Source organism: Lepisma saccharinum, chromosome 27 (assembly GCF_977018435.1).
Source record: "Lepisma saccharinum chromosome 27, izLepSacc3.1, whole genome shotgun sequence".
In the NCBI taxonomy this organism is placed as follows: Eukaryota; Metazoa; Arthropoda; class Insecta; order Zygentoma; family Lepismatidae; genus Lepisma; species Lepisma saccharinum.
In genome coordinates, this window is record NC_139255.1 from 55,088,583 (window position 1) to 55,115,567 (window position 26,985).

General features: G+C 38.6%; 1 protein-coding gene across 1 annotated transcript in view; it reads right to left on the reverse strand.

The window, feature by feature from the left end:
- Ddx1 (ATP-dependent RNA helicase Ddx1) overlaps nucleotides 1–26,985 on the reverse strand; it is a 59,998-nt gene that overhangs the window by 6,713 nt on the left and 26,300 nt on the right. The window contains exons 7-12 of the mRNA XM_083113055.1: nucleotides 19,652–19,789; nucleotides 15,175–15,414; nucleotides 10,985–11,171; nucleotides 9,445–9,585; nucleotides 8,446–8,616; nucleotides 3,713–3,930 (exon numbers count right to left, since the gene is read on the reverse strand). Coding sequence (XP_082969181.1) covers nucleotides 3,713–3,930; nucleotides 8,446–8,616; nucleotides 9,445–9,585; nucleotides 10,985–11,171; nucleotides 15,175–15,414; nucleotides 19,652–19,789 — 1,095 coding nt within the window. The remainder of the gene's footprint in view (nucleotides 1–3,712; nucleotides 3,931–8,445; nucleotides 8,617–9,444; nucleotides 9,586–10,984; nucleotides 11,172–15,174; nucleotides 15,415–19,651; nucleotides 19,790–26,985) is intronic.

Sequence of the window (26,985 nt, forward strand, 5' to 3'; positions counted from 1 at the left end):
CCATCAATTCGATTTTTTGACTGTTCATAAAGTCGGTTGTTAGACGAGATGTGCGACAGCTGGAATTGTCTTGATGAAGAATGATCCGACGGCGTTTGTTTGTTTTCCGTATTTGACCGAAGACCTCTGGCAAACAAATTGTTGTGTACCATTCAGAGTTGACCGTTCTACCAGTTTTCCCGAAAAAACAGGCGACCATTTGTTTCGATGTGCTTCGAGCACGAACAACTTTTGTTGGATTGGGTTCATCTTGAAACACACATACAGTCGACTGCTGTTTACGTTCTGGCTCATATGCATATATCCATGATTCGTCACCTGTTACAATCTTATATACGTCTTTTGAAGCACCACGATTGTATTTATTGAGCATTTGTTTGCACCAATTGACGGGAGCGTCTTTTTGAGTTTTTGTCAAATTGTGTGGGATCCAACGAGAACATACCTTTCTCGCAGCTAAATGATCATGTAATATTTTATATATGCTGGTGGAACTAATGCCTATGGTTGCCTCAATCTCACAGTACGCCACACGACGATCTTGCAGTATTAGGTTTTGCACAGCATCAATGATTTCTTTAACAACAACTGATTTTGGACGACCTTCGCGAATCTCGTCGGTGAGCGAATGGCGGCCACGATTAAATTCGTTATAGCAGCGTTTCACAGTGGAAAAGGATGGGGCTTCATCGCCAAATGTGGAAGTAAGTTGATCGATGCACTCTTGTCTTGATAATCCACGTCGAAAATCGTAAAAAATCATCGCACGAAAATGTTCACGAGTTAATTCCATTTTATTGTTGTCGCGCAATCTCCAAGGCAACATAAACAACACAAATGAAGCTATTGACAAAACATTTGAAGTACTTTATGGTCAATAATGCCAGACGATTCCCTGCAAACGTCAAATCGCGCCTAACTTCAATCAGTGTTGCCAAGGCTCAAAATATAAATAGTGACCCTCGTAGTAGGTTCATATATACAGTATGAGAAACAGAAAAATGTATATTAATTATTTACGAGCATTTGCTTTAATCAAACTGTTCAAATATTTTACAGTGCCATTTACTACAGTGCCTTTTACTGTCGAGTCTTCCATGAAGCAGCACCTAACACGCCGGGTGGTGGGAGGGCATCTGCCGGCATTTAGACCCACAGCTGTATGCTGACCTTGGCACTCGAAGCGTGAGTGCTTCAGTATCCAGATAGCTGGTGTTCAGTTTGCATGTGTTTGTGAAGTGTTAAGGTGTTTAACAAGCACTTTAGATTGTTCTGTTTCAGTTTACGTATTACTGGTGCTTTCTCGCAGTCTAATATTGCAACACTATGCGTAGAATGTGAAACAAGCAATTTCTATGTACGTCATTACGAATTCTTGTATGGATGTCAGAAGGTGTTTTGCAGCAGAATTCCAGATGTTCCTGTTCCACACAGACGCAATGTTCGAGAACCTATGAGCAAATTTAGGGAAACTGGTCTGCTCTTGATAAGAAGCGAAGGGTGAAACGGCGTGTGCTTACTGGGGAGAAACTAGACAACATTGGAGTACGAATGGAACACACTGTTCAAAAATCCCCCTGGTGCCTTGCACAAGAAACAGACATTTTCATGACATCTGCATGGCGAGCTACTAAGCTCTTAAACCTGAAGAAAAACATTAGGAAAATTGAAAGAAGCATCAGGAGGGAATTTGAAGTAATGTCAGAAGAGGACCTTCGTGTGTTACTGAAAATTTCCTAAAAACATGCTGTAATGTGTGGATGCAGGAGGATATCATTTCCAATGCCTCTTGTAACAAGGCACATGCTCATTTTAATTGTAACTGTACAAGCTTATTTCATTACATAGCTAGCGGTTTCAGTTACGTGGATGTTGCATCCAGTTTGCCAGCAGACGCGCTCTCGCTGCACGGTGTAATAGCCACTGTTCTATGAAACCGTGAAAGGTTGATTGATTGATTGACTGATATAGTTTATTTTACATTGCGTTTTGTGCCTCTTGGCTAATTTGCAAAGATGGGGATAAGTAATGAAATGATGAAATTGATGAACGGACATTCACAAACAACCAAGCCCGAGCGAGATTCGAACCTGGGACCCTTGGCATCGCAGCGTGATGTGCTAACCACTCGGCCACAGGGTGAGGCTCAACCGTGAAAGGCTCTGTAGAAAAAGCCTTTCTATAAAAAATATAATTAACTCTGATACACTTACTATTCATTTTTCCACGAAAGTTTTTTTTCAGCGATCTGTTCTGTTCACGCCTGACGAAGCCACCAGACGAGTGGTGAAATTGATCGCTGAAAAAAAACTTTCGCAGAAAAATGATTAGCAAGTGTATCAAGTTAATTACCTATCTCCGCGTAACCGCCAAACTGATATCTTTAGATGCATATATCTATATGTATGGTGATAAAAACCAGACAAGCAATTTAAAGTGCTTTTTTAAATCTATTTAAATAAAAAATCCGATATAAATAAAAAATTTATCAAAAATCTTTTTTTTTATTAAAAATCATGATTTTACCCACCCTGCTTGCAGGTTCATCTTAGACTGACAGAAACATGGATGGTCGGTCTCTGTCTGTCCGTCTCTCTCTTTCTCTCTGTGTGTTGATGTCTTGTTTATACATACATATATACTTTCTCTTTATAAATTCAGTTTTACTTACGTTTTTTGCGAGAATACTTGCAAAAAACGTAAGTAAAACTTAATTTATATTGTTAATCTTGTGAGTAATTTGCACATAGTAATTATGAACATACTTTCCCTTAATCATATACCTCAAACACTAACATAGACACATTCTGGGAATCTTATAACACTATTTTGATTTTAGAATCAAAGCTTAAATAAAGGAGCATGTATTCTGGCCTGAACTCAGCTCTGTGGGATGACACTTGTTGAAGGTCAGTTGTGCATAGTTCATTTCATTAAGTCTATATTTTCATTCAGTTTTAGACAAATAGGTTAACAAGAAATGGACCTTCAGTGTAAAGTGGAATCTCGCTACTGCTATGTCCCTCCATCAGGAACTGAACCCCTTCATTATGATTGTTTACAAGGTGAAGCAAATTATTCTAAACAAAGTGTTCCATACCAGAGAGACAAGACCTAAAAGTGCTCCAGCTAGAGGCACAAAACAAAGATGTTCCACAGTAGGGACAAAAATAAACATGTTCCATAATAGGGACAAAAATAAACATGTTTCATAGAAGGGACAAAATAAAAAAAAAATGTTCCATAGAAGGGACGAAACAAACATGTTCCACAGTAGGGAGAAAAACAAAAAGTGTTCCATAACAGGGACAAAATAAACATGTTCCATAGTAGACTAAAACAAAAATGTTCCACACTACTAGAGACAAATATAAAGATGTTCCACAATAGGGACAAAAATAAACGTTTCATAGAAGGGACAAAATAAAAAAAAAGTCTTCCAGAAAGGGAAAAAACAAAGTGTTCCATAATAGGGACAAAACAAACATGTTCCATAGTAGGGACAAAATAAAAATGTTCCATAGTATGTAGTGACAAAAACAAAAAAAGTGTTCCATAGTAGGGACAAAAAAAAACTACAGGCAAGAGCAACTGTAACAAAACAGGGCAAAGGACAAAGATGGCCAAGAAGAAGAAAGTATGTTGTCTAATATCTATACACACATACATTTGTTCAAAAGTAGTTACCATAAATCAATTAACAAATAATTACCTGTGGCTCATTATACCAAACGCAGCACCCTCCATCACTTGTAAGCCTTGTGTTCCAGCAGTTCCGGCCTCGTGATGAACACCATTCCCCATGATACCACACTTTCTCTGGCACGGAGGACACAAGCGAGACAGCAAGTCCCATCCGTTCAGCCCTGCCTACTCTGCCGATGCGATGCACGTAGTTGGACTTCTCGTCAGGAAGAGTGATGTTAAGCACTGTGAAACAACAAATAAGCTTGTGGAAATAATTATAATAATAATAATAAAAAACATTTCTGTTTACTCGACAAAAAATAGTTTCTGAAGATCAGGCACATACAGGAGATTACGACGTAGAATTTTCAGCGAAAAATACAGGCTCAACCAGGACTCGAACCCTGGTCTCTCGCATACTGTGCCATTGCTCTACCACTGAGCTAGCGAGCAGGCCTGGCTTCACCTGATGTTCCACTGTACCTGTTTTACCTGCGTGGAATCGTCTCTGTCAGTGCTACCGCAACAGGATCTGTTGCCTTTGAAAAACTGTAGACGTTGATGTTGCCTGGCTCCTCCCAGCGTAGAGATGTTAATTCCTGAAGATTAGGCACACACAGGAGATGTACTACGTAAAAAAAAATAGTTTGTTTACCTATCAGTTGCACGCAACACACTGGTTAAGAAAGGCAGGGCCTACAGCACAAAGTGGGATATGAAACAGTGTAATTAGATCCAATCAGGAACTGAACCACTTTTCTACAATTGCCCACAAATTGAACAAATTTTTGTTTAGAAAGTGTTCCACATCCGAGGCAAAAACAAAATGGTTCAATATTAGGCACAAGAAAGTGTTCCACAGCGGGGACAAAAAACAAGAGTTCCATGCTAAAAACACAAAACAATGTTCCATGTTTGGGCCACAAATGACAAACAGGTGTTTGTTTAGGCCTAGAATATAAAATCACAATTTACCCACAGTATATCATTGTTTCAAAGTATGAGAACTTATCAACTACCTGGTCCACTTAATTTCAAGTTAGTTCACCAGTCGGCATTTGCATCCAATGCATTTACCGTATTTACGCGTGTATAGTGCGTGTGCATCTATAATGCGCACCATGGTTTAAGATTGGTAAAAGTTACAAAAAATTATATCTCCTATATAATGCACAGTACAATCCAGTTTCAAGAAATGGCTTTCTTAGCTGTAGGTCATAAAGCTGTTGCTATGCTGGTCAAGAGTGAATGACATCATACCTATTCAATGAGTCATCTGTTGCTATGTGGACCAAGAGGAGAATATCCTCTTGTGTAAACAATAAGTAGGGACATTGAATTTTCGCGATGCGCGAAATGCAAAAAAAAAAAAGAAAAGAAAAAAAAAAAGATGCAATTTTGAACATTCTGCACGTAACTACACCCCCAATGATGAAATATGCATGAGTTTTATTCGCGAAGTAATGCGAAATGTGTGCTTTTCCACGAAATGAACGCTTTTTCGCGAAATAACCGTGAAATATCATCAAATTAAGTAGAAATCACGCAAAAACCGGCAATCGAGGTTGTGCGCGCAAACTGTCGATTTGTAACGAAACGTTTGACTAAAGTTTCCTACCACTTGCAGCTGAAGAACGTTTTATCTTCGATCACATCAGGAAGACGCTGCAAATTGGGATTTCCCATGCACATAATCTCAGTTCGAAAACTTCGTTCCCTGTCAAGCTGCATTCCTTTCTTCCCCCGAATGTCTACTCAGCTTCCAGTTTCATTGAACTTGCTAGCTGTAGCAGCGATAAGATTAGTCTGTTCCCGCACATCAAGGGAAACAATGGTGTCATTTGTGTTCAGTCATGAATGAATTTTGTTTATCATCATGTGATTTTCAACATGTGTTTGTGTATGTGCAGTAGTGATTTTTTTATTTGTTGGACAGCAAGGCTATCCTTTAAATACATACAATGAATAAATCACTTGAGATATGCAATTTAGAAATGAAGTGATTTTGTGTTGATGTTTTCTTTTTGGTTGGACAGCTAAGTACTTGTGTATGTGTACAGTATATAAAAATGAAGTAGTTTATCAATTTATAGCTCTTTTGTATGTTGTTTCCTCTCATAATGAAAAAGTATGTGCCAATTTCTTTTTTTCCACCGCTGGTATATACCGCTGATCTAACATTTTATTTACCGCTCTCCTCAGTTTTTATTTACCATATTTTTGTCTCTCTCACAATAAGTCATCAACCCATGCCACCTCCCCCCTCCCTCCACTGTGTTTAGCATCCCAAAGCTTTCACTCTTTAACCACCTTATTTATTCTGTAATAGTACAAAGCGAGATCAAAATTACATTATGGATTTGCAGTGCTCAGGAAGTTATTTTCTATTATTTCTCGCACAACAAATACTGCTGATATGCATCCCATGTGACGGAAGGTGCATGCTCGAATTTCGCCAGAGTTGCACTGCTTTTCTTGGTGTTGCAGAACATTACATTACAAAGTGAAAAATCGTGTGAAATGGCCTTCATTCATTCCTTCTTTACTTTTTCTAAAGTAACTTCAAAATATATACTTTTTCCGTGACTAATCTAACATTTATACAAGGCACATTCAGGACTCTCAAACTAGCAGTTAGCAGCACAAAATTTCTTCCATAAGGAATTTACACACTCCATATACAATTATTTGGCCAGTAATACATTTTAATTATTGTTTAATACCAGCTGAGTTAATTAAATATGGTGGAAATTCATTAATATGTCAAATTCATAAATTAATTTGTTTAATATGGAATAAAGAAGAAATCCCTCAACAGTGGAAAGAATCCATAATTGTTCCTGTGTTTAAAAAAGGTGATAAAATGAACTGCAGTAATTACCGTGGAATTTCTCTACTCTCAACAAATACAAAATATTGTCTAACATTCTTTTAACAAGACTAACCCCATATGCTAATGAAATTATAGGTGATTATCAATGTGGATTTAAACGTAACAGATCAACTACAGATCAAATTTTTCACATCAGACAGACACTTGAAAAAAAGTGGGAATATAATCAAAATGTCCATCAGCTATTCATTGATTTCAAAAAAGCATATGATTCGGTCAAAAGAGATAAATTATATAATATATTAGTAGAGTTTGGAATACCTAAGAAGCTTGTTAGTATGATAAAAATATGCACCAGTGAAACAGAAAGTAAAATTCGTGTGGGTAATAATGTGTCTGACAAATTTACAATTCATGATGGGTTAAAACAAGGAGATGCATTATCTCCATTGCTCTTTAATTTTGCCTTACAATATGCTGTAAGGAAGGTAAGAGAAACTAAAGAAGGACTAAAATTAAATGGTGTGACTCAGTTGTTAGCATATGCAGATGATGTAGACTTACTGGGGGATGATGTGAATACAATTAAGAATAATGCTAAAATATTTTTCAAAACTGCTAAAGAGATAGGTTTGGAAGTTAACAAAGAGAAAACTAAATATATGCTTACAGGGCGAAACCAAGTGTTAGGTAATAATCAAAATCTAATTATTGATAACAACTCGTTTGAACCAGTTTCCAAATTCAAATACTTAGGAGTAATATTAACAAATGAAAATTCTATTAAAGAGGAAATAAAAAGTAGGCTCAATTCAGGAAATGCATGTTACTTCTCTCTTCATAAACTTTTGTCTTCTCGTTTAATATCTAAGAAACTAAAAGTTAAAATATACAAAACAGTAATTTTGCCTGAAGTATTATATGGGTGTGAAACTTGGTCCCTTACATTGAAAGAGGAACATAAATTGATAGTATTTGAAAATAAGATCCTTAGGAAAATCTTTGGACCTAGAAGGGATGAGGAGACAGGTGAGTGGAGAAGGTTACATAATTTAGAACTACATAATTTGTACTCATGTCCAGATATTATTAGAATAATTAAATCAAGAAGACTTAGGTGGGCAGGCCATGTGGCACGAATGGGAGAGGAAAGAGGAGTTTACAGGATTCTTGTTGGGAAACCTGATGGTAAGAGACCTGTAGGAAGGCCAAGACGAAGATGGAGGGACAACGTTGAGATGGACCTAAAGGAAATCAGTAGGGATGGAAAAGAGTATATAGATCTTGCTCAAGATAGGGACAGATGGAAGGCCTGTGTTGCTGCAGCCATGAACCTTCGGGTTTAAGAAGGCTAGAGAGTTAGTTAGTTAGTTAGTTTTCTTTTTCTTTATGCTTTCCCCAAAGCACCATAGAAATCAGAACGTTCCTTCATTTTGTAATGAACTTATTTCTACCGCATTTCACATTAGTGTCGTTATCTTGAGTGGAATAATGTTGCCATATTCAGGAACTGCAGGATTTAAGCTTTACAACGATATATAACATGATAATCAATCCAAAATCATGGAATGACCCTGAACGGTTTCATGTTGGCTGTCTGAATTATTCCGTGCATAATACGCACCACAGTTTTTGGGGGCAAAAATTTTGGAAAAAAGTGTGCATTATACATGAGTAAATACGGTATTATCACTTTTATTATTTCCTTTAACATGAAATAAAAAATTAGTAGTAGTACTATTTTACAAACACGTGGACAATATTTTATAATTAAACCTGCTATGGCACATTATACTCACAACCTAAGATCCCTGATTTTGCACCATACAATGCTAATTACTCTATGGAGGCAAGATATCAGTTTGAAAAGACACTTTTTTTTTTTTAATTTCTAAAGAAAAATGTCAAATTCTGGATAAACTTACTGAATGGCATGCCACTAATGTCCAAGCCACGAGCTGCGACATCCGTGCAGATAAGGAACTTGGCTTCATTTCTCTTGAACTTCTCCAAGTTAGCTTTCCTCTCAGCGGGCTTTCTGTCTCCGTGGAGACACACACATGAATAGAAATTATTGCGGCTATGTTGACCTCCGCCTGGAATGTTAATTCATATATATACATCCTCTACCAAACAAAACAGAAATATATTTATTTTTAAAAAATATATAATACTGATCATTTGAAGTTACTAAATAATTTGATGGTATTGATATTGAAGACAACCAAACAACACTTCCACGTAGTACACCCTGGTTAACGAGGCTATAGCATCTGAACCTACGGCCAGTATAATCAGCTGTAGGGTTGTGTGTTGCTCTGTCTTTTGTCCTTGTGTGTGCTGAGCACTCCTTTCAAAGCCCCAGCTTTTAACATGGGTAAAGAGATTTCAGTCCACAGAGAAAAGTGTTGATTTTAGTTATGGTATGGGACTGGACCCCATATAACGTGACAGGTGCAAATAATCCATGTGTTGACACACCAAAATTTTTTATTTCGATCAATCAATAAACCACACATCCATATAAAGTAGAGCCTTGATTTTACATTTTTAATGGACCAACATAAAAAGCAGAAAATATAAAAGTCAGGAAAACTTAACATGTTGCTTTATAGGAAAAATTGAATGATTGATTGATTTGGTGTTTTATGTGCACTTTATGCACAGTGAGGCTAATCGGGACTGGCCCTACAGTTTAAAGTGGGATCCGAACACTATGTGTATCCACCGGGTATCGAACCCGGGATCCCTCGATTACAAGGCAACGACGCTACCTGCGCCATCGGGGAGACCCTTTATAGGAATAATGAAAACTGAATGCAGGTCAATGTAAAAATAAGGTATTAATAAAAAACCTAATTTTAAATTTCTGCCTCCCACATTTCATATGAATTGACACCTGAAGTGAAATGAAATAAGCTTACCCATTTGATTGAGATAGCGTTCAAGATTATCACAATCAATCTTGGTGCGACAGAAGATAATTGCTCGGTCCATCTTGTGCTCATTGATAGCACGGATACAATATTCTCCCTTCAGCATTTTCACAGCCTCTGACAGGGTCTCTGAGGAATGCAAAGAAAAAGAGCATTAACACCACGAGAACAATATTAACATGAAATGGATGGTACACACAGACTTAGATGGCATATGTACTTATTAGCTACACTCTGTCACGAGTATCTTTGGAGGGAGGGAAAAAAAACAAGTCTCTACGCAAGCAGTGACTCGAGAGGGCTTTGCCAATGGGGCAGGTGGGAGAACACCCAGCTGAACCTTGCCCTTTAGTAAATAAAATTTGAATTTGAATGCACTCGCGAGAGGGTGAGTGGGTGAGGGAACGAACCATTTGTAGATGCGTGCACTGCTTCACTCTGCCAACTCGCAGATTTCTGGGACAGAGTATAATCAGGACAGAACCCGCTGTTTAAGATGGGATGTGTACATATTAAGGTCAAGCCGATACCACTTTGAACCGATATCCGTACAGATATCAATGCTTCAATTTTTAACTATTAACAGTTATTCCAACATATTGATGAATATTAATGGGCGAGTATTTCACTCCGTTCTCCTCCGTGACCGTGCGATCTAAGGCACTGTGCTTTGAACTCCAACTGCGGGACGGCATGGGTTCAAGTCACCCTGGGTTCAGTCTCTAGGTTCTCGGCCTGTGCATGGGACCGGTGGCAACCCACCATCATGAGAAAATTGGGGAGCTACGAGTGAGTAGTGTAATCTGATCCCCACGTCACCCCATTACCGGTTGAAGATCTCCACACCTCTAGGTAGGATTGTGGAAGGGAGACTGGCAGTTGGGAGATAGGCCAACTGTAGAGCCAGTTATTATTATTATTATTTCACTCCAATTATAAGCACATTTACCAGGCCTTTGTTTCAAAATATTCAAAAAGCACATCAGAATATAAAAATGCCTGTTACATAATCACAAAATACAGTTTCTCTTCTTTCTTATAATACTGGTACAAAATCAATGGAAACTTGGAATTTGGTATAATTTTCAGGATAATTACAATCTGCGTAAGTGTTTCTCTGCACTTTGGCTGGCCACATGAATGATCAAAACGCTGGAATAGTATCGGTCTGTATCAGTAAATAAATTTCAACCAATACTTACCGATACTGATACCACAGGTATCAGCTGATACCGATACGTCGGCATTGGTATCGGCTCAGCCCTAGTTAGTATATATGTACAGATCTTAGGTGTAGGCGAGGACATATTAATTTAAATTTATTAATATTTTTCAATTTTAATTTTATCCCTAATTCTACTAACTATAAATTACTACAATGTTAAGGATGGGCATTCCTTAAGTGGTACCAGCTAAGCTCTAATACAGACAGTAGAGAAAAAAAAATCCTGAAAACAGTCCTGTAGCAATTATACGCATAGAGCTTAAATTGCAATTCACTTCAAGAATCAATCAAACAAGTAATAACCTGCAGTGTTGTTCCCCGGGCGGACATTATCCTTTGCATGCACACTGTCTGTCTGGACGTGCTTTCTCAGGTTCTGCCAGCTGGTGTCCTTCTGGGGGTCCACCATCACCACCACGTGATGCACAGTCTCTGGTACTGCATCTTCTCCCTTGAGATCCACCCACGTGGGGAAATGCATCAGGCGCTCCTGGAAACAGGGAAGAAAAGAGTGAAGGTAGTGAATCACCACACTTAGGGTTACCAGATCACTATACGGGAAAAGTAGTGCATGCTGTCCCAAAATGTAGGACACAAATCATTCGCAGTAAATAATAATGTACAATTGACAACATTTCCAGTTTAAAATAATCATGATTTCTGTGATTTCTTAAGTACAAAATCCCCAAACTTATAATCAATACTAAACAATACACTTGTTACTAGACATGTTTTCAGTCGTATTTCTCAGAGGAGCCAATTTTTATCCAAATTTCGGATTTCGTCAAAATATGCTGATGAAACTATGAAGAGTCAAACTATTTGAAATTATACTGAACCAGTACGAGCGCTTTTACAGACTATGTTAAATTTATTTATCTCATTAGTGAAAATACTCTCAACATTTACATTATAACCTCAAATGGCAAACAAACATTCAGCAGTTACATAACGTGAAATAATACGAAACATAACATCCTTAACATAATGGACGCGGTTGTAGTTCCATGCCAGCGGAACTACAACTGCGTCCACTCCATCTTCCCTCGACCATCCCTGAATACGACTCCGTGAAGGAGTCGAAAGCTCGGAAGAACTGCTAATTTTTTTTTATCGTGCTGTTTGTGTGTTATTTTAGTGTTTTAACAAATATGTTGCCGGCACGTGACGTAAGAAGTTCTCTACTGTCATCCTTTACATAACTTGAAGTGGCATGGTCTTTTAGTTCAATAACTTTGTTCTGTATACTCCCCTGCTTTACAACCAAAATATTGAATAGTAATTGGAAATACTTGGCAGGATTACTTCCATCTGTATAAACCCCAAAGCAAAAAATCCATTCAAGCATCAAAGAGTGACTCAAAATAAATTTCACTATTGCAGTCCATCGACTTGTCACTGGCATAATTTCTCTATGTTCAGCTGAAACACGTATTTCCTTAATTAAAATTATGTGACACTCAAAATATAGGACATTTATGATTTTCTTTTCAAATTCCTCCTGGACGCCACAGATAAGGCTAGGCTAAAATGTGCAAGAAAAGGAGGAGGGTCTGGTAACCTTAACCACACTTCACAGCTTGCATCAAACCTCCGATGAAATACAAAGATTCAGCAATGGCATGGAAAATTTTAAAGTTTCTACAGCGTACGAGTAAACGAGTGATGCAAGAGACTATTTTATCTAGTCTGGGTAACTGAACCTTGATTTGCGGTATGGCTTGAGTTATTTTATTTATTTATTATTATTATTTTCAGGAGTATTCTTGTGTGTTGAATCCAAATCTGCCAGTCAAGTTGTCACTCTTGGAGAAAAATGAGATATCAGCCCCACCACCAAAAAGCAAGCAAATGACGGTACAACTGGACCATGGGCTAAAGGGAATCAAACTGTCACGCCCACTTCAAATGAGAAATTATCGGAACCTGATTCAAGCCTTTCCTGATTCTATATAGGGTGTCTGATAAGTTACTCTCTATTTTTAAATTACTATAACTTGTTTTCATGTTTGGGGAACAAAGGATGTGGTTGATAATAATCAGGAGTAAGAGATTTACTATTTTACTTAAAAAAACTAAAGGTAAAAAAAGGTAGTGTTCCCCTGTGCATAGCACCACGCCATGAAGGCGTATAGGGGGTGTGGGGGTAACGCCCCACACTTTCTTGATCCGGTCGTGAGTGGGGGTGATGTGATCAGCATCACGCCCCTGACCGCCTTTACCCCCCAGGTACCCATGTTATTCGACGCTGGGTAGGCGCCGGGGCCGCTTCCACAGTTAGAAAAGTTCCCGGATTTGAACCGGCCGGGGATCGAACCCGGGACCTTGAGCATGGTAGTTAAAAAAACTGTACAAGTAAATTCCGCTGAAAAAAATAGTAACTCACTTACTCCTAATTATAACTTATTTATTTGCTAACCAATTCTGTTCCAACTAATATTGCTTTACAATCCACTCTTCAGGTTTTGTGTGGCATAATTCGAAGCTCCGCATAAACCCCAATATCCTCAACACATTTTCATAATCTAACAGGTACACAAGTATGGAAGATGTGATGCTGCATCATTCTGTTATCTCCTGACGTCCCTGCGTCTTCTCAATGTAAATGTGACCATTCCCACCCACCCAATATTGATAGTTGTACCGATGAACAAGCCCTTCAACACGAAATACTGCCACACCTGACCACAAAATATTGTGAACACACTGGGCCACTCAATATACAATGACAGAAAAGTATTCTGCAAATTCCGTCCTCCTGTCACAGTTGTCAGGAAACAATTTCTGGATGTAATGTGGATTCTATGGCTTGAAAGAGATATCTTTCATGAGAATTGTCGCAGTTGCATAACATGAGACTCCCACCCAACATAACATGAGATGCAATTTACATGAGACCCCCACCCAACACACAGATTTCTGGGACACCTTGTGAACATATCATTAAGGATGACCACATTGTCGGCTGCCCTTGATATTTCCCATCTTCCGTCACGTGAAACAAAACCCCAATGAATGCAATATACAAAGGCTGTCGCAGAGAAGGCGAGACAAATTCCTGCATAGGAAAACAGCTACCTCCATTGGCTAGCAAATGTACTAGGGTGAAAATTTGGTTCATTAGCTGCCGATTGATACCAAAATGAGCGCAATAGGTCAAAAAGTCGTGACTGCGTAGCAGTTAAAAGACAAGCATGTACATGGACCCCTCCAAGAATCATTAAAATGAAACAAAAAAAATTACAAACTACAAAATTTTTATTCAGAATCAGCCATATCGAGTAGACATACATCTTTTTCAAAATAGGCACCATTGACAGCTAAGCAAGCATCCATACGCTCCTGCCACTTTGTGAATGTCTTTGAAAATTCGTCGTCAGGTAGCGAACTGAAGAAAACTTGTGCTGCGGTGATCACTTCTTTGTTCGTCATGAAATGACGACCACGTAAAGCGGTCTTTAAAAGTGGAAATAGCCAAAAGTCGCAGGCTGCAAGGTCCGGGCTGTATGCAGGAAAATTTATATTTTTCTCTTCGTCGCGTAATCCTGAAAAGCCCACGCGGTATGCGGGCGTACGTTATCATGGTGCAATATGAAGGAGTTCTTCAAATGCAGCCTCTTTTTTGCTACGTGCTGGCGCAGAGTCTCATGACTCCTTGGTAATACTGTGGCTCTACTCAGTCTGTCTTGATCGGCATGTCGCTGTTCATCTTGAATACTCATCGCGAAAAGCAATGTTATACACAAAAACCTGGAGGGGTAAACGAAACACGTTCCACGTAAATCAACACAGCTGCTCACTAACGTGGTTTCGCAACATGTGACAACTTGCTACGGAAACAGAATGAGTCATCCAACACGACGCGACTATTGCCGAAACCATAGGCAGTGTTGCCAAGCCAGGAAAAAATCTGTCTCACCTTCTCTGCGACAGCCTTTGTATAACAACACTAGTTGCAACATAATATGTTAGTAAATAAAGAAGTTATAATAATTTAAAAATAGGGAGTGACTTTATCAGACATCCTGTACAGAGCATTTCAAAAGCTCCACAACTTTTAAAATACACTGTACTTGAAAACTGTGTGTAACATTTACACCAGGTTTTTACTTCTTGAAACCTTGTCATTTGGCATATTTCTTAATAATAATCATTGTCAACTTACTCTGTACAAGAAGCTCCAAAAATGTATAGATGAAGCAAGTCTGAGAGATTTTTTTTCCAGAATACTAATTTCAGGAGTGAAGAAATACAAAACTTTCGCATGGTTATGGCTGATGCCATGCTAACATGTGGTTTGCAACAAATATTGGTCACATGTAATGTCTGGTTGGTTTTGGAATAGCTTTTTTATAGGCGAAGTGAAAAAAAAGTGGCATTCTAAGCTAAGTGAGCAACATTAGCAGTCAACAATTTTGTTAGATGTGGACATGTACTCAAGTAGTAACAATAGAACTAGATTGAGATGCATGAATAATAATCAAAATACTTACAGCCATTTTCTTAACTTCAAAAGCATGAAGCGTGGCTGAGCATACGACCATCTGCAACCTTCGCCCATCTGAGGTAATCTTCGGGATTGATTTATGAAGACGATCAATCAGGTCGGTATATCCTTGCTTCAGGAGGCCATCAGCTTCATCCAGAACAAAGAATCTGCATTGCGTGAGGGACAGCTGGCCAGTGGAGATTAGGTCTTCCAACCGACCAGGGGTACCAACCACGACATCTACCTATATAGGAAGGAAAAAGTCAATGCAGTCACATTGTTTCCTTTCTTTCTTTGCTTAACCATCGCTTTAGAAAATAAGATTTATTTAATTAATGAAAAAGGTTACATTAATACATAACATTTACTGTACTTCTAGCTAGTAACCACATAAGTAAGGTGTTGTATGTGGGTGCATGTACACAAACACACACAAACAGAGAGAGAGGGAGAGAGATTTATACTTATTAACTGTAGGAAGGAGGGCCAGTGTAATGTAATGTAATATACGAGGCTTGGGACGTAGGTCTTGGAAACTAGTTTTTTTAGTTTTTTCTTGTATGTACGCATTGCTTGCATTCTAGAATTACTTTCCTGTAGTTTACGGTTATTACGAGGCGCATCCAGAAAGTAAGTTTCCCTATTTTTTTAAAAAAAAACCAACAGAGTTTCAGGAAACCATTTATTGGCAACAGGTACAGCAAAGGTTCAGCTATTTTTCAACATAGCAACCACCAGAATTGAGACACTTGTCGAATCGTGGTATCAACTTTTGGATCCCACTGTCGTAGAACTCTGCCACCTGTGAATGGAACCAGCATGTGACAGACGTCTTCAGCTCTTCGTCGTTGCCAAAACGCTCACCGGAGGACAGGAATTTCTTGAGGTGCAAGAAAACGTGAAAATCGCTGGGAGCCAGATCAGGACTGTAAGGTGGATGATCAAACAACTCCCAGCCAAATTCCCTCAAAACAGCTGCTGTGCGCCGAGCCATATGTGGACGAGCATTGTCATGGAGGAGCACAACACCTGCAGTAAGCATGCCACGCCTCTTGTTTTGAATGGCACGTCGCAATTTCTTTAGTGTTTCACAGTAATGGTCAGCGTTCACCGTTTCACCTCTGGGGAGGAAGTCAATGAGCAAAATGACCTTCCTGTCCCAAACCACGGTGCACATCACTTTCTGTACCGACAGCGTCTGTTTGAATTTCTTCTTGACCGGAGATCCACTATGCCGCCAATGCATTGACTGCTGCTTGGTTTCCGGGGTGAAGTGCGAAATCCACTTCTCATCACCCATGACGATCCTGTCGAGGAAATCATCGCCGTCATCATGGTACCGTTGCAGGAATGTCAGTGCTGCTCCTGAACGTTTCATTTTGTGTTCGGGTGTCAGGTTTTTCGGCACCCACCTGGCACTCAATTTTTTGAACAGCAGGTGCTGCGTGACAATCTCATGCAACACGGATCGCGATATCAGCGGAAAAAGGCAACTCAACTCCGTAATCGTGAAGCGACGGTTCTCTACGATGCGCTGCCGCACCAACTCAACCAGATCATCAGTGATGAGGGACGGACGTCCACTGCGCTCTTCATCATGGACACTTTGACGAACCTCCGAAAACTGCCGACACTAACGATGCACCATCTGCTTACTCATAATGTTCGGCCCATAGACCTCACAGAGCTGACGATGAATGTCAATTGGCGCAATGCTTTGTGCATTCAGGAACTTTATCACCGACCGAACCTCGCATGCGGCGGGAGAAGGAATACGAGCTTCCATTTCGGACCACTGCTGCCTCGCTACTGGCATGCGGCGGGAGAAGGAATACGAGCTTCCACTTCGGACCACTGCTGCCTCGCGACTGGCGCCGGGCGGGATCTGTCCGCCTGGCATATGATTGATACGTCTTAGCTCTGCTGCGCATGCACAATTTACACGGCTCATTATGTTTACTTTCACGGGAAAAAAATAGGGAAACTTACTTTCTGGATGTGCCTCGTACAAGCATAAGAAAACAGTTTTTCGTAGTGACGTTTCAGAACAACACACGCTCCCTTCATCAGACATTTATTAAAAAAAAAAAAGTCTGATGAAGGGAGCGTGTGTCCTCCTGAAACGTCACAACGAAAAACTGTTTTCTTATGCTTGTAATAACCGTAAACCACAGGAAAATAATTATAACTAGTTTTTTCATGAAAATGCAGGACCGACAACAAAAATTCGAAAGATACAAATGAAAGAGGACACTGTACGTAAATGAACGATGTATGAACAATACTGGTCATGTGTGTCAGGGGTTGATAGGGAAGTGCCAAAAAAAAATCATTAACAAAAGTATCGTTCTGACATGCATGTATTAGTCACAAGGCTACATCCGGAGTACAAAAACAAAAGAGGTGCACATAAAGTGCCCTATGAAACTTCAAACTAGTTTCCCAGTGTGTCCACAACACACTGCCAACACTGTGAGAGAATTCGAATATCATCTGCCTCATCAGGTGAGGGCCATTTCCTCTCGGGTCGGAAACTCCCATTCAGTTGTTCCCTTACTTTGGATATGAGGTTGAAATCATATGGGGAAACATCTGGTGAATATTGTGGGTGCTTTAGTACCTCCTATGCCCAACGGTGAAGTAGCTCCCATACACACACTGCCTTATGTGGCGTTGCATTGTCGTGGGAGAATAATGGCATATTCCAGAATATAAGGACGGTTGTCCCTAATGGCACAAAGTAAATGTTTCTGTGGCATTCTCTGGCAGTTGCCCCAAAGAGAACGTTTATTTTCACATAACAACACTGTTCACTTTCATCTGGCACAAAGGTGGACTCAACAGAGATTCTCGCACTCTCTGTGTGATAACTGTACTTCCCACTGCCATCTAGTGACAAAATGTACTACTACTTGGGCGACTCACTCTTCGGGAAACATACTTATATTGTAGTTGCTATGACTTTCTTATATTTTTGTTTTTGTAATGCCAATGTAGCCATGTAACTAATATATGCATGTAGAACAGCATGTAGAAAAACACTTTTGATAATAATGTTTTGTCACTTCCCTACCAAACCCTGGTACACCTGCATTGTTCATACATTGTCCAGTTCCATGCAGCATCCTTATCCATTTGTATATTTCAAATTTTTGTGAGGGTCCTGCATTCCTGGGGGAAAAAAATAGTTCCCATGACTTATGCCCCAACCCTCGCATACAGATTATAGAGCAACTCCACAAAATTGTTAATCTTGATCGTCAAAATTATATACCAGTGAAGAGCAATGTGCTGTACTTTGCTTTAAAGGAGAACATCTTTAGATTGTGAATATGTAATACATGTAATTCTAAACTCTAAAATATGAATGTAAAAAATTAGTTTATCAAGTATTATTCCAGTAACTTTGATTCACAAAATGTATATTCATAGATTGTCAGTTGTGTCAGTCTAAATTTTGCCATACAAGATGAAAAACTACTATTTGTAAATTTTCTGGGTTATATATTATTCATCACAAAGAAATAACATTTAAATAAACTGCTTCTAAAGTGTCTGTAGCCTCCGAGATTGCTCTACATACAGATTAATTACAATAAAAATCATAAGACATGGTAACTGTCACTGATCTAACATGCGAGAGTCAAAGATAAAAGTTTGTTTGAAGGCTACGTCATGTTCCAACAGACCAACAATTTAATGTGGGATCCAAACCAGTCAAATGTGTCTCCGACGGGGATCAAACCTGGCATCCTTTGATTACAAGCCAAAAAGTATTAGGCATCAACAGAGGCACATAATTTTGGTAAATAAAAAAGCAAAATTTCTGTACAAAAATAATTTCGGGTTCAAAAGTGGTTAATAAAATAAAATTTCGGTGTTATAGCGGTGAAAAATTGGATCAAAAGCGGTATATAAAATGACATTTTGATTTTAAAATTGTGAATATAATCCTAAATTTGATTTAAAAACTACACTAACTATACAAAATTAACATTTCACATCTAATAGCACATTTATGAAGTTATCAGAGTATTGAGTTTATTTCTGTGTAAAGGAGTCCATTTTTGCTTCTCCAATATTTACAGCAGAATTAATCAATTTTCCGTGAATTGCACAACTCGCAGCATAATTCAGACAACAGTGTGTGTCACGTCAGTAAATAAACCCTAAATTTAGTGTTTAAAAGTCTATTTTGCATTTCGCAGGTCATTTCACATTATTTCGTGACAAAACATGGTAGCAAAATGCATCACACCTTTCATTTCGTTTTTTTTTTTGTCAAAAACGAAATATGCATGCCCCTAGGCATCAGTTACTACACTAATGTGGAGGTTCATAACAATTTGGAAAGCAGTAATGAAATAAAAGTAAAAGAGTGTGTGCGTGGGTGTGTGCGTGGGTGTGTGCATACTTTAGAATAAAGCTAATTAATTACATTAACACTTCCGCACCATATACCTCAAGTAGTAAACACTTACCCCTGCATTTAAAGCTGCAACTTGGTCCTTAACACTAACGCCACCTATGACCAACAGCTCTTTGACGGTTGGGTTATCCAGGTGCTTCTTGAACTTTATGATCTGATTGAAAGTCTGCTCTGCCAACTCCCGAGAAGGCTACGAGAGGGAAATACACATTGTATGAAAAAGCAATGTCACTTACAAAATACAACAGTAGGCTAACAATTCAAAATGCGGCTCAGTGGTAGTAGTAGTCTTTTGATCTTGTCACCAAAATTACTGGGTTTGAATACCAGCCTGGGTGTAGGTGTCCCTTCACCAATTTTATCTTTTCATTTCTCATCATAATCATTACGATTAGCTAACAAGTGGTACAAAAGAAAAGGATAATAACAAGACAACCAACAAATATGAATTTCATTTTAATTGATTTAGATTTAATTTAATTAGCATCACTTCTCTGCCACTTTTGGTTAATCATGACGATGAGGATGAGTGATGATCAGTGCTTGAAAAACCTTCTTCAGAGCTAGGCGCCAGCTCTGAAAATCAGGCGCCAGCAGAGGCGTCTCCTGAACGCATGCAGTGCATGTTGCGCATACGTCAATTGTGGGGAAAAGGACAGCTTGCTCTGTGACGACATTAATGAGCATCTTCATATAGGAGAAGTATTTATTTTACACGAGCGCGCTCCACTAAGCTTATAGTACATTTCTTGGATCTGAAGTGATGCATGTTTCAATTGTGGGAAAATAATTATTACTTTCTTTCACTTCAGATCCAAGAAATGTACTATAAACTTAGTTGAGCGCTCTTGTGTAAAATTAATACTTCTCGTATATGATGAAATTAGACGGTAGAAATGCTCATTAATGTCGTCGCAGAGCAAGCTGTCCTTTTTCCCACAATTGACGCATGCGTTCAGGAGATGCCTCTGGGCGCCACGGAACCACCTACTAGCAATTGCGCATACTATATGAAGTTGAGCATCATCGTATTAAAAACATCGCTAAATCATGTGAGAAAGCTGGAAATGGGGTGGGGAGGGGTTCGGGGACAAAGAGTAAGGAATAGTTAGTGATTCTATGAAATGTTCTCAACGTTGATAAAAAAAAAAACATTTGCTATCTTTCGCTGTATTGCAATTTGAACTTAGAATCTTCAAAATTTCGTGCGTGCAAACTTAAAAAAACGGCAATATTACAGCAAAAGATCACAGTCGCCAGGCTGAAATTTTTAGTCACCTTGGCGACCTGGCGACTGGGATTTTTCGAGCCCTGGTGATGATGATATGATGAAATGGATCAAGGGACACTCACAACGAACACCCATGCCCACACTGGAATTTGAACCAGGACACCTGACGAAGTTCACTGTGCTAACAACTATACTGCAGGAGGCCTTAGAAAGAGCGTTTCGCGGGCTAACAGCAGACGTCGCTCGCACACTACTCGATACTCTCGTATCGTCTGCTCCTCAGCCGAATAAACAGGCCGAGGTAGCAAGAGGCAGAGGTCACTCACCCTTCCAGAAGGGTGCAGTGAGATAGCTGTGGCAACCAGGCTCGCTCATTCGCGGACCTGAATGGTTCTCGCAGCCACTCCCCCATATTGTCGTCTGCTGCAAGCCCGCGAAGAGATCTTTCTAAGGCCTCATGGAGTATAACCCACGAGGAGGCCATATAGAACTGAAATAGTAGATGAGTACTTCCCCTTCTCCCCTCTCATGTACAACTCTAGTTTTTCTGAGTAGCTTTTCTTAAAATAAATTTAATTTCCTAGACTTTTCAATTAAAATTCACTCAAAATTGATCTCCCTACTTTTTCAGGTTTTCCATGATGGAAGAAGTCTTGTGATAACAAACTACATTGTCCAGGTATCGCCACATACGTGTGGTGAATAAAAGATCAAGATTTTGGGATCAAAAGCAGTATATAAAATGTCATTTCAGTGTTAAAATGGTAAATATAATCCTAAATTTGATTTGAAAATTATACTTATTACACAAAATAACATTTCCTTTCTAATAGCACATTTATGTGGTTATCAGCAGAGACCGGATTTTAAAGGGAATTCCTTCTTTATTTTTTAACACGGATCATGGAATAAATAAAAACACTGTTGACAATTATCTTCTACTAACAAGATTACATGGTTTTCACTTCCCCCTTTCAGCAAACATTGCTTTTTTCCCTCATTTTGAAACATGTTCCTTTCTGATCTCTTTATTGACTAGATTTTCAGCCTACATTCTCTTCTTAAAACATCTTCCTTGGTCCCTTTATTGACAAGAAATCAAACTTTTTGTACAGCTGTTTTTCCCCCTGAACAAAACATTCAACGATTGTCTATTTGGTGCAGCTTAGAGGACAGAAAGAACAATCACCTTCCACCTTCCCTTCCCTCCATGAGTGTTGGGAGTACCTTGCAGCGATTGTTGCAACAATGCGATCTGGGCTTATGCAGCAACAAACACATTGTAAGCGACATGCCTGCTGGGTTGAAAGTGTACTTATCTCCTAGATTTAGACTTCCATTGTGAATTTTTTTTTAGAATAGTTTTAACTTAACTGTGTGACAATGATGACAGTATTGAGTCAGTGAAATGGTGAAGCGAGGTACAAGTGGCAGGAAGCTATGGAATGTGTTAAGCTGTTGCAAGGAAGATTTCATCGAAACTGGTGGTAAGATTATTCGCTGTACTTTACCTTCAAACAAAAGGAAATGAAAAAGGACTATAGTTTATTTTTGCACTACACTAAAATACTATTTAAATGAAAGCACAATATATACACCATTCATATATAAAAATGGATACATTAATACGAAATTTAATGTATCTCTTTTTATACAGGGTGACTGGTAATTCGATGTATTCCCTGAAAGGCAGGGTGACCAGACGTCCTCTTTTATCCGGACATGTCCTCCTTTTTAGGTGTCTGTCCGGAGTCCGGGCAGATTTTTTAGAAATCGTTAAATGTCCTCCTTTTTTGGAAAGAGTATGACATCGACCATAGCAATTGTGCTGCATAGAAAATGCTGCCACACACAACGATCATCATATCACTTGGGGTGCGTTAAGTATTGGAACAATGTCCACGTAGTATCTGGGATCTGAACACGATCACTTTCCCGGCTGAGTCATTAGCAGGGAGCGGATTTATAGGCACTAAAAACCTCTCAAATAGGCACCAAAATGATGGTAGTAGGCACTTAAAAAGCACTATATACTAAAAAATGCACGAAAATAGGCACCCTAAAATTAAAAAAAAAAACAACAACATTAAAATGGGCAATGAATGTGAACTTACTTCAATTTTCTGCTTACAATATACAGTTATACTGTATTAGCACTTCAGTTTATACATAAAAGTGCGCTAATGATTCACAAACTATTAATACTCTTTTGATCGAAATTCACATTTGTTGGGAATCGTCAGTTAAAGTAATTCTCACAAAAGAAGTTTGTGCTTACGACTATGCGGATTTGAACAAATGATGAAAAAACAATTTGCATCATTGTGACAAAAATTGTAAACAGTGTTCCAATTGTGACCCTCAAATCTGCCGAATACCAGATAACATAAACAAAGCCTTCTCCAATATAGGGAAAGCCAAAGGCACGTAATAATATCCTGAAGTATGCAAAAATTGCAGAATATCAATTTTTTGGCACGATTAAGCGAAATAAGCACTAACCCTCAAAATAGGCATTTACAGGCACTATAAAAATGTATTTTCGGACTACAAACACCATGAAACGAACTTTAAACATTAAAGCCTATGTTTTACTACAAAGAAATGAAATAGGCAAAATTTCATACCCTAGTCATTAGTATTATTCTAACTCGTTGCTTCGCCCTTTGAGACTGCAGGAACGCACATAGTCTGTAAAAGTAAAGTGCTCCCCTGTGCTTTGCACCAGCCATGAAGGCGTATAGGGGGGGTGTGGAGTTAGGCACCCACACTTCCTTGATCACGGTCGGAGGTGGGGGTGATGTGATCAGCACCAAGTGCCTGGCCGCCTCCTTTACCCCCCCCCCCCCCCGAGTCTCCTCCAGGGATCCACTTAATACCGGTAGAAAAAATCCCCCGCCAAGGATCGAACCTCTCTCTCGCATGGTAGTCAGACACCCTAACTACTGACTCTGTGCAGTTCCTTTTCGATTGATTTATTTGGTTTATTTTACTTCGGTTTTCTGTCCCTTTTGGCTAATCACGAAGATGGGTATAAGCGATGATATGACGATTTTGATGAAGGGACACTCACATAGAACACCGATACCTGGCCCGGGATTAGAATCCGATACCCCTGGCGTTGTGGCACGGTATGCTAACCACTACGCCACGTAGATCGGCCAGTTCCTTTTCGAGTTATACATAGGCGATACAGAAACGCGTAGTGAGAATTTTGATTAATGAGTAATATTAACATTCTTGAAATAACGAAGCGAAAGTGTAAATTCAACAATGATCTTGCAAGAAAATATTAGTCTTTTAAAAGCATGGAAGAAACAAATATGAGGTAAGTGTAAGCTGGCTGTCACTCTCCTCTGCTGTTGAAAGAGTGCTAGAAATGTTCCTGGCATTAAAATCATATTTCTTGAAACAATCCAAACGACCTAAAATGTTTATTCTGTTTTTGGAAATAAGTTAAAATAAATCTTACTTGTTACATTTGCATTCACTTGTGGGGATATTTCATTCTAATATCCAAGAATTAGAAAAGGAGTAAAAAATCTGTGCTTCAAATTGTAGATATTCTTTGTCATTTGTTAAATAACAGATTAGTAGATTCCTTTCGTTGCTTAAAGGTAAGAGGAAGTTATTGAAAGAGATCACCTGAAAAGTATCTGTGAACAAAGTGTTGGTAAGATTTTTTAATATTGCTTAAATTGTGAGTAATGGCAAATGTGGTGCCATTTTTTGCGGTGTCCTCTTTTCTATGACTTTGTCTCCTTTTTCGCCTGCTCTGTCCTCTTTTTTGAATGTACGTGTCTGGTCACCCTACTGAAAGGGGTTAAAGTAGAGACAATTTGCAATAAATTTGACCATATGATACCCCGTCCGAAAATTAGTAGTTTTCGAGATAATCGAATTTCAATTGTTTTTTTAAAAAATGACAATTTTCCACATAAAAAGATGAATTGAGAAAAAACTACTCATTGTATGGAACTTATTTCAGCGTTTTCTGATAGCTAACAAATAAGTGGTTCCTTTAAAAAAAGTTTTTCCCAAATAACAATCACATGTAAGTAACGGGTGGGTCTAAACTTACAAGTCATGATAAAAAAATGCACTCTTAGTTTACTTGGCAACGTATTAATAACAAAAATGGTATGACACGAAGCGTACAAATTACTTAAATTACTTCCTTGTGTCATCTGCTATTCAACAAGGTACAAATGTTGCTAACATTCACATTAATGTACAAGAAATAATACTTCGTTCATCTTCATGTGAATGGAATCAATGAACAATACAATTAAAGAACATTACACGTCTTGCTCAAAGTGGGCACCTCCGTTACGAATGCAGGCACGCAGGTTTTTACGGACATTTGGTCTCGTAAATCGTGATGTGATGGTGTCCTTGATGTGTTGACCAGCTGTTAAAATCATCTCCCTGAGTTCTTCTTGCGGGTATACCGGTGTCTTGTAAACTAATTCTTTCATGTGGCTCAAAATGTAGAAGTCGCAAGGCGTCAAATTGGGGGATCGAGCCGGCCAGGGAATCGGGCCGCCTCGGCCAATCCATTTCTTTGGGTAATTTTCATCCAGACAATGTCGCACGCCCAGGCAATAGTATGGATGGGCGTCATGAACAATCATTTGATCGAGCCATTTTTCCTGCCCAAAATCTTAAATGGCATCACTTATGAACATTTTTTTGAGGAATAGGATGGCAATGTTGTTGGACGATGCGCCTCTAGCTACAAGACTTGACATGATTTATCAGCTTGATGACTGCCCAGCTCGATCCCCCGATCGATTTGACGCCTTGCGACTTCTACATTTGGAGCCACATGAAAGAATTAGTTTACAAGACACCGGTAAACTCGCAAGAAGAACTCAGGGAGAGGATCTTCACAGCTGGTCAACACATCAAGGGCACCATCACATCACGAGTTACGAGACAAAATGTTCGTAAACAAAATGTTCGTAAAAACCTGCGTGCCTGCATTCGTAACGGAGGTGCCCACTTTGAGCAAGACGTGTAATGTTCTTTAAATGAATTGTTCATTGATTCCATTCACATGAAGATGAATGAAGTATTATTTCTTGTACACAAATGTGAATGCTAGCAACATTTGTACCTTGTTGGATAGCAGATGACACAAGAAAGTAATTTACGTAATTTGTACGCTTCGTGTCATACCATTTTTGTTATTAATACGTTGCCAAGTAAACTAAGAGTGCATTTTTTTATCATGACTTGTAAGTTTAGACCCACCCGTTACTTACATGTGATTGTTATTTGGGAAAAACCTTTTTTTAAAGGAACCACTTATTTGTTAGCTATCAGAAAACGCTGAAATAAGTTCCATACAATGAGTAGCTTTTTCTCAATTCATCTTTTTATGTGGAAAATTGTCATTTTTTAAAAAAAACAATTGAAATTCGATTATCTCGAAAACTACTAATTTTCGGACGGGGTATCATATGGTCAAATTTATTGCAAATTGTCTCGACTTTAACCCCTTTCAGGGAATACATCGAATTACCAGTCACCCTGTATATGAATGGTGTATATTGCACTTTCATTTAAAATAGTATGTTTAGTGGAATACCTTTTTTTTTGGCAATAATTTTCCCTTTTCTTGTACTTTTTAGAGGAAAATTTTTCTCTTTAAAATCCAGTCTAGTTATCAGAGTATTAAGTTGATTTCTGTGTAATCGAATCTGTTCTTGCTTCTCAAATTTTTACAACAAAATTATTAAACTGCACATGATTTAGCTTAACTCACAGGATAATTCAAATTCAGAAAGTGTAGTGTCAGTAAATTATTCCTAAATTTCGTGTTCAAGCTTTTATTTCACATTTTCCAGTTCATTTCGCATCATTTCGCATCATTTCGTGGCAAAACATAATAGGAAAATGCACCTCGCACCTTTCAAAAACATGAAAAATGAACATTACTGTGTGTTATTTCACATTTGAGGTTTTCATCAAAATGAAATATTTATGCCTTCATGCTTAGGCATTCATGAACTTACAGTACATTTGGGAGAGTTTCACTTGTAAGATAGATAATTTAAAAAAAAAAAAAAAAATAGTACAACACAGCAACATGTGTAACTTCACTTTAAATATATACACGGTGTACACGATGAACCTCCGGGATTTTGAAG